General features: G+C 35.1%; 1 protein-coding gene across 1 annotated transcript in view; it reads right to left on the bottom strand.

Moving 5' to 3' along the window:
• Positions 1-1,746: 1,746 nt before the first annotated feature.
• IREB2 (iron responsive element binding protein 2) overlaps positions 1,747-12,225 on the bottom strand; it is a 57,402-nt gene continuing 46,923 nt past the window's right edge. Inside the window, exons 17-22 of the mRNA XM_070573399.1 lie at positions 11,493-11,597; positions 11,240-11,382; positions 8,074-8,221; positions 7,864-7,986; positions 5,624-5,809; positions 1,747-4,890 (exon numbers count right to left, since the gene is read on the bottom strand). Of these exons, the coding sequence (XP_070429500.1) occupies positions 4,780-4,890; positions 5,624-5,809; positions 7,864-7,986; positions 8,074-8,221; positions 11,240-11,382; positions 11,493-11,597 (816 nt within the window). The 3' untranslated portion in view covers positions 1,747-4,779. The remainder of the gene's footprint in view (positions 4,891-5,623; positions 5,810-7,863; positions 7,987-8,073; positions 8,222-11,239; positions 11,383-11,492; positions 11,598-12,225) is intronic.

Here is a 12,225-nt window from a genome sequence, read left to right as displayed (position 1 = left end):
TTGGGTGTAAGAGAACAAACATTTCTAAGGCTAATACCTGCTGCCAAATCATGTTTTTCCTCAATTGGATATCATAATGAAAAAAGCTCCACCAATCTGATAGGCAAGATAGGCAAGAAATGTCATGTCGTATTAATGTAATTTTCTTCTTTACGTGGCCACTGGGACACTAAAGTAGTGGTTCTCAAAGAATTCAGTGATCAAACATTGGAGTGAAACAAACTGATTTGCAGAGTGAGATTACAGACATGATTTTCTATTGTAAAAGTGCTGTAAGACAAAATACCCAGTAAGTTTTGATACTTCAACTATGTATTGCAAGTTATTTTAAAAGCTCAAAAGTCAGTGCCAACATCTTGTGAACACAAAATTCAGTGACAACACAATTGTCATTATACAAGTAAATTTTGTGGGGATTACATATACATCTGCTTTTGCAATAGCTGTTCGATTTTTGAAGAATACTCAATACAAGCTTTACCGTCTGATATTTTGGAAAACTTAGCCAAACAACTTACATCACATCAAAACAAACTAAAGCTAAACTAATTTATAATTAAAGACAGACAAATTGGCATCAAGTGAAAACTACAAGTAACAAAATGCAACACTGATGATGCACTAAGTTTCCTCAAAAACTCTGGGTATTGAAACTGTCAGCATGTGCGGGTGTTGCTATCAGCCTTTGTAATACAAACTTCTTACAATACTGAATTGGAATCCTTAGAAAACTCTTACCAGTTTTGATTTATGAACACCAAATTTTAATAAACTTTAACCACTTATTTAGGTTGCTATTAAGAGTGAGAGAAAGGGCGGATGTTTTTAGATCAGTGGACAGCCGCCTATGTTTATAAAACATTAGAGATGAGGCTGTGTTCCTGGCTTCCAGCTCTGGATGACTTGCTTCATGGGAGCACTAATGAACAGCCAGCAGAGGGGGTGCACCATTCAGCTGGTCCTAAAGCATAGAGGTTGATGAAAACACGGCACCTCCATCCTGCATCATCAAAAAGGGCCATTTCCTCCTGAAAGACAAAACTCAAAGCAGGAGACCACCAATTCAGTCCTAAGTGTTCACTTTGACATAAATTACCTCCATAATAAAAGATCTATATATGGAGGTTATGTGTAACTTGTAGGGGGGCCCAACTTATTCATTAAATATGTATTGAATGTTTAGTTGTACCAAAGTGCTTTAAGAGGCATAGACAAATTAGGGAGAACCAGAATCAGCAGGTATAAACTACAAGGACAGACTTCAGCTTGAAATAAAGTCAAAACTTCAGTCAACAGGTTGGGTTGCCAGGATGGGAGCACAGTAGACAGTCTCCATCTCTGGAATGTTCAAGAAAAGCTTGCCCAGTTAGATGTTGTTTGTACAAGAGATCCTGCTTTGGGTGAAAGATTAGTTGTTTTAACTCTAAAATGTGACTCCATGACTCTAAGTACCTGTTAGAACAATCCATGAATCAAGTTCAACTTTTTGTTTCCTCCAGGCCATCCCTATTGCAAACTTTTATCCTGGGTTTCATTCTCATTGGCCCTAGAACAGAAAGGAACCTCCAGATATAAGGATGAGAATGATCATGGTCCACATTTTGGCAGTTATATTTGGAATAACTAATGTCTGAATATTTAGATAACATGTTTGAAGAGAAACTTCTGGATGGCATCCTATTTCTTTTTAAGTTATGATGTTTTCTTTTCAACTACCACAAAGTATTTTATAACAAGAGTCAAATATGTGATAATACAATTTTCTTTATTAAAAATAATTTACAGCATCAATAACATATACACAATTGTCATCAACTGAACTTTGCCTCCAATATATTTCTATACAATACTTAATATTATTGAACTTAAAACTGTTACACTGTGTTGTTGGCTTTAACTATTAGACAATGATTTAGTTACTTAAGTGAGACATACAGTTTCATAGTCACACATTATGTGTAAAATTGATAGAAACATCGGCACTATCACACTCTAGGGGAAGAAGCCACTGAAGAAAGCCTAAGTCCATCTCCTTCCCCTCTCTTTTGTTACTCCAAATCAAACTAAGATAGAGTGAACCTCCAGTATCTTAGTGCCGTCTCCTAAACCTAAAGGCAAAAAAGAAAGGTGTCTTAATTCAACCATAGAAAAATGTCAGTCAAAATAATTTCTCCTCATCCTGTCACTCATCAGAGAAGGCGAATGCACACAACACTGTTACCATATATGCAAACAACTATGACTCTGATTTAGGTCTTAGCTGTACTTTTTTCCCTTAGTACCACTGAAGTTTGATGACCAGTGAAAAACTGAGCAATCTGGCTAAACAGATTCTGATTCCTCTCATTCAAATGTCAGCTTGGAGATAAAAGAGGAAATGACAACTGTCATCTTGGAAACCTTTTAAGTGTACTAATGGCAATTCAGTGGTTGGATGACATTTTCACTGGTTTCATTTTATAGGAGTAGCAAAACCCAAGGCATGAAATATGGTAATTGGTAACAATGGTTTTTAAAAGATAAACAAAAAATGCTGCTGTTGATAATGACCTTTGAAATTATACTTTAAATTCACAACACTGATTTGCTTCTCTCATGTGCCTATTATACTTCCTTTCCATGATATTTGTGTGTTTTTATAAACACAAAATTACCCAGATATAGTCAACAAAGGAGAAAAGTAAAACAATAAAAACCAACAGATGCCACATTATTGCAAACAGAGAATTTGGCTAGAGGCAGAATTCTAAGGTACACACTAGAACATAACATCCATGACTCTCCTCCTCAGTTGACAACTATGCTTATCGAGCTTTTTGGATCACTGTATATGAGAGATTAAGAGGACCTTGATTTTATTCCTGAAACACAAGATTTGCTTGTACTATTACTGGACTAGGTAGACTGGAAAATTAAATGCTTAATTCATAGCTGGCTTGCTTTAGCATCTTCATCTCCTGGATCAGCCGTTTATGATGATGCCCACTCTTCAGCCCAAAGGCTACATGTTATAGTATGACTTAAAAATAATACAGATGTTTCCCACACACATACAATCTGGAATTATCATTTCTTCAAAGCATATAACAGATATTTTAACATTCAACTTGTAAATTCTCCCTCCCTACCTCATGTTTTCATGTAAATCAAGAACACATGCACTGACATATACACAGCATAATATCAAAAAACACAATATGATTTGAAAGTACCAAAGAAAATATTTATAAAAAACTTAAAGAAGGGAAATCATTTTGTCAAACTCTAGTCCATCTAATTGTCTAAGCACATATTTGCAGAATATTTTCACAAGATTGTATAACTGCTATGTGCAAAGTTCTCAGTGGTCTTTACCCACTGGTTTGGTAGTTTCAGCATTTTAGCTTAAAACAAACAATTCTTTATTCTGTGCAATGTGAGCTAATTCTGAATCACAGTAACTTAACTAGGTCATATGAAGATTTCCATGTGAGAAAAAAAAATAAAAATTAACCTTTTGGCTGCTAAGTTTAATTTCTTAATTTAAAAAACAAACAGGTATAGGTCTTTCTGGAATTAGTTATCCAACCTTTTTCTTAAAAGTTGCCAAACTTCTTGTTGCCAGAACATTTGATGTGGTCAACAGACATGATATAGAGAAAATATGGTACTCAGACAGTAGCAATTTAACTGTTTTATCCTGATGGTCAGCTTTGGTTAAAACAAAAACATAACAAAATTAATAGAATCATGCATCCTAGATAAAACAATGATTCAAAATGACAGGAAATCTATTTAAATAATTAAGAAGTAACCAACATTTAAAAAAATGCTTAGGGTTGAGGAACCACATAATTTAGGGTGGATAAAAGTCTAGAGGAAAATCACTTTAGTGATTAATGATTAAATAAAGTTCTCTTTAGCGACTATAAATGAATGTGGAATTTTGGTTAATGAAACCTAAAATATAAAGTTACAGTATCACATAAGGTGAGCAAAATAGTCTAATCCAATTAATATAATGCCATCTGAGGCTTGCCAGAGAGGGTCACAGTAGCAAATTACCGAAAACTTAAGGGCTGCATATGTGATACATATTTCTACTGTTAATACATGGTGCTACACAATCAGCTGTATTCTGTGATAAATGGTCCATCTTCAGATGAGGAGGAAACCTTGGCTGGATTGGAGAAAATGATTGTGTCTGGGGCAGGTTCCATCCCTTGCACTTAGGCTGAGACTGAGGATAACCCTGGCTTATATTACAAACTAAGAATGCCAACTATGTCCAGCTCCATGTTGAAAAGGAATGAATACATCTGAAAGCCCATTTATAAATCAGATTTGAACTTACACAATTTCAGAGTCTAATCTGGCTTCTTATATTTCAATCTGCTACTCTTAAACCAACAAACAGCAGTATACAGTTTTATAGGTGCAAAACTAAATAGATGACTTCAGGAAGGTTATTCATATAAGAATCTTCAACACAAATTCAAATTCTGCCTTTATTTACAAAATGGTCTGATAAAATACCCTCCCCCCCATACTTACAGGTCTCATCCACAACACACTTTACACGTTGATTTTAGCAATGTTAATAGCACCATTCGTATATTATTTAAAATCAAGAAGATTTCATTTCAGTCACTGCGTTGATTCATAATCATTTACACCCATGGATGAGATAAGAGAGCATACTGGGACCATCTGCAGCTCCATGGTAAGGATTCCTGGGTCCAGCACACAAGGCTTTGTTTACAGTTACGACTTATGAAAGGTATCCTTAGTGAGTAGATACTATGAGAATTTTCGTGCCACAAAGTTTAGTAATCCTCCATGTTTGTACAATGTTATTTCCACATCATTTTCAAACGAAGCAATCACGCTGAATACTTTTCCAGTGCTTGTCTTTAAACAAACAAAAACATCTCATATGAGTGATAAAATCCTCAAAGTGTTACTTAGTGCTAAGACCATTTGTCTTCATATACAATGACTATATCTGAATATGACTATACACATTCTGTCTGAGAAACCTTTCTCCTGCTTGGAAAATAACCGAGACACCTAAACATGGGCTTCATAGCTAAGTAGAAAAACAGGTATTTTGATCCCTAATTCTAAATGACAAATATTTTATCACCTACAACACTAAATCAAATGATTTAGATTTTGACTTAGGGAAGTTACACTCACTACTAATGTTCATTTCACATTAAATATTCATTGCATATAATATCTGCTACTCTTTTCCTTTTTTTCCTTAGTTGTAGAGTCTGTATTACCCTAATCTTGAATGCTCAACTTTGCCTTCTCTTTGGAGTGATATATATGCCTGGATTAAAATTAGATTGGGATAGAAAGAGCTGATAACTAGGAAAAGGAAGTTGACAAATATAAGTGGAAGTTCAAATGCTTTCTTTTTTCTGGACTGAAGTATCCAGTACTTTCTACTTTTCTTCAGAGAACATCAACTGTATTAACATTGGTTTAAGTACACAGGAAACAGCCATCTTAAACTACAACTGATGTTCACTAACTGACATTAGTATGCAATTTATACTAAGTGGTTTTTATTTAATTTACAACCATCTATTTGAGTATATAGTACACAATCATATATTTGAGAATTTAAAGATACCTTCATATTTAATGTAATTCCAGGAGACAATTCTTCAGGAAATTTTAAAGAAAATGTTTCTCTGCCAGAGAGGCCCAAGGAATCTGCATTTTCTCCTGGAAGGAACTGAAGCGGAGCTATGCCAATTCCAATCAAATGATCTTTGTGAATTTTTTCATAACTTTCAGCCAAAACAGCTTTCACACCCTGCAACAAATGTGCATTTTATTTCTTCCAATCATTTCTGAAAGTTCATTTAGCATTTTAAAGGGAAAAATTTTACTTTTGGCCTGTCTATAAACACTTTTAATCTAATGTCCCATATACTAAGGGTCAATGTTGTATCGAAGTAGTTCAGAAGCCTTAACTTTTTCTCTATTTTTAAGTAGCTCCCTAACTTATTCTAATTGCCCCTCTGCCACTCCTGCGTTAAGTACTGCCAGTGCCTACCACACAGTAAGAGCTCTATACATGGGGGCAGCTGCTTGGACCTCAAATAGGGTTCAGGTGGATTTCTGTTTAATTGTGGTGGACCTAACATATGTGTTCATCAGCACTCTCTCTTAAAATGCCAATAAAATAAAGGAAGAAAAATGGCATAACCCCATAGCAACAAAGGAACGAGTGAATTCTATAAATACTCAGAAGATAGAGAAGATAGAGATAAGTAACTGACTTAGCAGACAATGTTGAAACTACAGAATGATAAACAGAAATTAGAGAGTGATACCAATAAGGTTTGAGTCAATCTGCAACAAAGAACCCAGAAAAGGCTTGAGACTTAGAGGCATGAGTGTTCCAGAACACTGAAGTACTAGCTAGGAATCTATACAAAGCAGTAAGATCTCCCACTCAGTTCCCACTCAACCCTCCACTCCAGAAGAGTGAAAGTTTACTCTCTGGAGAAAATAAGCTAGAAAGGCTCTAGATCCATGTTTCTCAGTTTTTTTCCATTATTGCCTCCTAAGGAGCATTTTTTTAGACATTTTCCCCCTAATCACAGCCTCCATTTCACTGCCCACCTCCAAAAATTTAATACCACAAATATACTGTATATCTGTTTATGTACTAAATGTACATCTGTACGTTATACATAACAAGAGTATGATTTTTTCAACACCCGAGAACCATTTTTCACCCCTTGGGAGTGCCATCACTCTGCTGAGAATGGAGGCTCTAGACTGAGGAGCACTGGGAACAGGGGAAGGCTGCGGTGAGAATACACTGGACTCAAGGAGATTAAGGTCACGTCTGTGTCCTGAATGGGTCTCCTTCCTTGAAGAAACTGAATGGCCTCAGAAAATACTTAACAGATACTGACATACAGGGCTCTCTCAATGAAAAAGGTAGCTTGACATCCAATCACCTACATTAAGGCCTGGTAACTGACAAAACCCAGCCCACATCCACAGCTTGTAATAAGTTTTTAACCTTTAACTGAATGGCGAGCCAAGGATGACCAACAATATGAGGAAAGCCTTCCCCATAGGAAACAAAGACTAAATAACTTTCAGAAAAAAGGGGACCTATACCTATAATTAATATTCACAATACTTAAGATTAGTATCTTAGAAAGATGAGAAAATGCAGCTTATTCCTACAACTCCTTAAGGTATTAGCATTTTAAGGGGGGAGATTAAGATTCAAAAAGAATGAAGTTCGTATGAGGGTTGTGTTTTGGCCAGCCTTTTTCCAAGTACACAACTGTAAAGATGCAGTTGTGTAAGTAAGAGATGGCAGAAGGTGCCTGTCATATGACTATTCTCTCTAGCAGGTCTCCTATTCGCTCTTCAAAAGAAATAGTCTCAAGAGAAATGTCTCCCAAACAGCCAGGCACCATCATCTCCTACCTGGAAAAAAAGAAAGTAAAACCTGGCCCATTATCTCTGAATCTGTTAACCCTTGATGAGGCAAATCAGAAAAAATGAAATAAAAAGGGGTTGAGTAAAACTACCAATGAGTACAAATAATAATTATTTTAAAGCAATAATTTAAGACAGAATCTCCTTTCCCTCTACCATATTGATTTCCTCAAATAAGAAAAGATTGATGTAGGTTTAATCAAATTCAGAACATTAAAATGCAATTAGATTAGTACAAAATATTATATAAGATCACTTTCAAAAACCCCACAAATATGAGATCCAAATAAGCATAAAAAAATCCAAATGAGTAGAAAAAAACTTTGATAGGATGTTGCTGACAAAGGGAATATTTAAAATGCTTTGAAGTTTAAGAAAACAAAATTTAAGAATTGATACCAGCAAATATGGTCCTTTCGCAGCCCAGTCTCTTGAATTTCCTGAACCATATTTCTTTCCTGCTAAAATAATCAGTGGGATACCTTCTTTCTGATACAGCTCTGCGGCCTCAAATACATCTAGCTGTAGATCAAAACAAACACAAAGATCTTTAATACAAGTTTTTATCTAGTTAGCAAGTGCCTAAATACTTTGTATATACATCCTTACCGTCTGTCCTGATGGAAAATGAATTGTTTTAGGAGCTGGTTTTCCAATAAACTTATTGAACAGCTTGATATTTGCAAAAGTGCCTCTTGTCATCACAGCATCATTACCTCTTCGGGCTCCGTAAGAGTTGAATTCACGAGGGGTAAGGCTACAAGAAAGTTATGAAAGTCAGTTTTCATTTCAGATGGCAAATAATCACACATTATTGAATTGTAAAACTTATTAAAAAGCATGTTTTTATTATGGAAAATTTCAAGTGTGTACAAAAGCAGAGAAAACAAAAGAGTGAATGCCTAGGTGTCTATCATGAAGCTGTAACAATCAACTCATGGACTGTTTCTTCTATAATCATCTCCTATTAGATTATTTTGAAGCAAACTCATATATCATATTTTAACTGTATTTCAGTATGTTAATGGTATTCAAAATGTTAACATATTTCACTATGTTTCTCTACAAAATATGGACTCTTAAAAAATACTATCTTGATACCAAAAGAGAAAGAAATCACTATTTCTTAATATCAGGTAGCCAGTCAATATTCAAATGTTCCTGATATGCCCCATACTTTTGTTGATTTGTTCAAATTGGGATCCACATATGGTTCATAAATTCATTCAGTTGATCTCAAGTCTCTCTCTCTTTTTTTTTTAAAGATTTTATTTTTTCTTTTTCTCCCCAAAGCCCCCCGGTACATATTTGTATATTCTTCGTTGTGGGTTCTTCTAGTTGTGGCATGTGGGACGCTGCCTCAGCGTGGTTTGATGAGCAGTGCCATGTCCGCGCCCAGGATTCGAACCAACGAAACACTGGGCCGCCTGCAGTGGAGCGCGCGAACTTAACCACTCGGCCATGGGGCCAGCCCCTCAAGTCTCTTTTAATTTATATGTGCCCTCTCCCTTTTTGTCCCTGCTTATACTTTATCTGAAGAAACTGTCATTTGTTGTATAGATTGTGCTGATTGCATTTCCATGGTGTCAAATGTTGTTCTGTCCCCTTTATTTCTTGTAAACCAGATGTCAAATCTAGTGGCTTTGTAAGATTCTGGTTTTTAATTTTTTGCCACAATGCTTCCTAGATCGTACTTCCATCAGGAGCACACAATATCCAGTTGTCTCTTTCTGGAATGTTAGCAGCAATTGATCATCATTGTCTAGACTGATTTTTCATTAGGGATTGCAAAATGGTGATCCTCTAGTTCTATCATTTTTTCTTCATTTTTTAGCTGGAAAACTTCTATAAAGACAAACATTTCTTCATTAATGATTTGTTATGTTGAAATATACTCCATACAGGAAAGGCTCTTGACTTGACTGTGAAATAAGGAGATGGTTCCCTATCATCTTCCAAAGGCAACTTGGTTTTTTTATCCTTTTATTATTATGAACTCATGGATTTAAATATATTATGTTTCAATCCATTCCAGTTATTATTCTTCATCGATGCTCAACACGTTCCATCTCTGAACAGTGACTGGTTCAAGCTGGCTCCTGAGACCTTTTCACAAAAGCTTGATAGTCTCTGATCTCTTTTGCTTTTGGTACAAGATGTCTAGAATCATCTTGTACATTTCCCAGTCCCAAATCTAGAATCAATCATTTTTCCAGAAGCTTGTACTGGGAAATGGTATTTAGACACCATAATCTGGATGCTTCAAGTGTCAATGCTGCTATCTTGGTCACTATATAAGTGACTTTTTAGGGACAAGAAACAACTAAGCATAAGCATTTCAACGATCAACAACCAACTTTTATCAGCCTCTAATTCGGTCTTTTATGTAGAGGAAACAAATATTCTAAACTGTACTAAACTTCTTACTTCAGAATGGGGGTGGTGGGAGGTTTGAGCATCTTTATTTAAAAAAATATTCTAACTGATGAGAACTACTGGATTAAATGTGCTAAGAAATCCATATCAGAAATAATAATAAATACAAAGTGACTCTTTTTTTGGTGAAAACTATGTCGTGATTATGACCAAGGTGGAAATTGTGGCCAAAAATTATCTGGAAGAAGGAAAAATTATTTTATTTCTCACCACTATAAATAAAAGCCATGTGTATAACAAACTGATTCATCTTCCTCAAGTTATACTAAATGGAACTGCTATTAGCAATTTCTACCAAAAAGTGTTTTAATTTATATCAAACTAGTTAACTAGAAAATAAACTGAAAAACAAATTTCATAATAGCACTAATGAGATTACAGTAAGAACTATACAGTATTATTACACGTCAAACCAAGCTATATAACACTGATTTTTATAAGATATTTCAATGAAAACTCTCGTTATTTGAATAGTGCAAGCATTCAAAAGCTAATCAGGCAGCAGTACCACAAATTCTGCCTTTAGCAAAACTTTGTCTCTGCTGTCAAAATAGTTCTTTGATAATAGAGCAACTCTACATTATTAATCATGTAGAAACGAAATAAAATATTTCTAGTTTTAAATTTGTATCTCCTATATAAATGGTTTTTACATTCACATTTATTATTATTGTAAAATTTTAGGCTTAAGAAGATGAAATTCATTGTCATTGATTTGATACAAATGAAACCTAGCCTCAAGCAAGTACACTTTATAGCCCACAAAATATTTAAATTTCACACCCCAACAATGGGAGGATAGTTAGAACCAACTGATCAGCATTTATTTCATAAGTCAAACCAACCTAACTTTTCAACAAAGTAGCATTGAAAAAGAAAAATCTTGGGACTGGCCCAGTGGCATAGCAGTTAACTTCGCATGTTCAGCTTTAGCGGCCTGGGGTTTGCCGGTTCCGATCCCAGGTGTGGACCTATGCACCACTTGCCAAGCCATGCTGTGGCAGGCATCCCATATAAAACAGAGGAAGATGGGCACAGACGTTAGCTCAGGGCTCATCTTCCTCAAAAGAAGAAGAAGAAGAAGAAGAAAAAAAAAAAACTTGTTTCCAAACAGTTGTTTATCTAGACTATAGGAGTCAATTTAAAATAGCAATTTCAGTTTCTAAAGTTATAAACAAAGGCAGGTACAACCAGTACCCCAGGTATTGCTTAAGTCAAATATGCTGACAATTAGACGCCTATGATAGTGTGTATTTATTGGATAAAGGAATATGATCAGTAGAAACCTCTTAATCAGTGAGAAAGAAGATAAAGACACCTTAAAACCATGTAGACATACCCTCTGTTTGTCAAATACTTAGCAGCAGCACTACTCCTAGCAATGCTTCCAGCAGGTGATATATGGTCTGTTGTGACAGAGTCTCCCAGGTATAACAAGACATGGGCATTTTCAATGGGCTGGGGTGCAACTGGCTCTTTGGTCTAAAAAGTAAAAAAAAAAAAAAAAAAAAAAATTGAAAGCATTTAACTCTTCATGAGATTTTTTAGTTTATGATAATCTTTAAAAGATCAAATAGTAAAACAGTACTTACAAGCTTATCAAAAAATGAAGGACATCTGATGTAAGTAGACTTTAAGTCCCACGGAAACAAAACCGAATCTGGTGCTTCTAAGGAATTCCAACGTTTATTTCCCATCTGTGAATATGGTTTTGGTTGATGAACCAGAAGAAAGATAAAATGGAGTCAGAATAATAGGCTTATGAAAATGATCAAGGGAATAAAACAGTACTTAGGTTAGAATGAAAAACAAAAAAAAAGCCTTATCTATTTGAAAAGAAAGCTAAGATACTGCATTCTATAAAATCATGACATTTTTGGACAGAATGAATAAAGATTTGCTTATCAAATTAAAGCACACCAGATTCTAGGAACACCCTAACAGTTAATTTTCAATATAAATTGAACATAAAAGATTTTATAGAATCCAAAAAAAGTTAAAGAATTTAGAAAGATCTATACATGTTGTTATTAAGTGTGTTCCGGGGTATAGTGTTAACTTTTAAGAATATTATCATGGAGGAAAACTTCTGCTTTTTTCAATATATGTGTCCCACATCACTGTGTATTAGTCCTGCCTTAAAATTACGTTCAAAATCTCACCATTCCTCACCTATGTCCACACTACCCCAATGGTCCATGCCATTACTATCTCTTACTGTGGACTACCACAATTGGTCTTGCTGATTCTATCCTTCTTACCCAGCCCTCTCCCCCAATATATTTTCAATATAAAGATTGTTCAAAACCTTCCAATTGCTCCCCA

Source organism: Equus przewalskii, chromosome 1 (genome assembly GCF_037783145.1).
Source record: "Equus przewalskii isolate Varuska chromosome 1, EquPr2, whole genome shotgun sequence".
Classification (NCBI taxonomy): Eukaryota; Metazoa; Chordata; class Mammalia; order Perissodactyla; family Equidae; genus Equus; species Equus przewalskii.
This window is presented reverse-complemented; position numbering and strand designations above follow the sequence as displayed.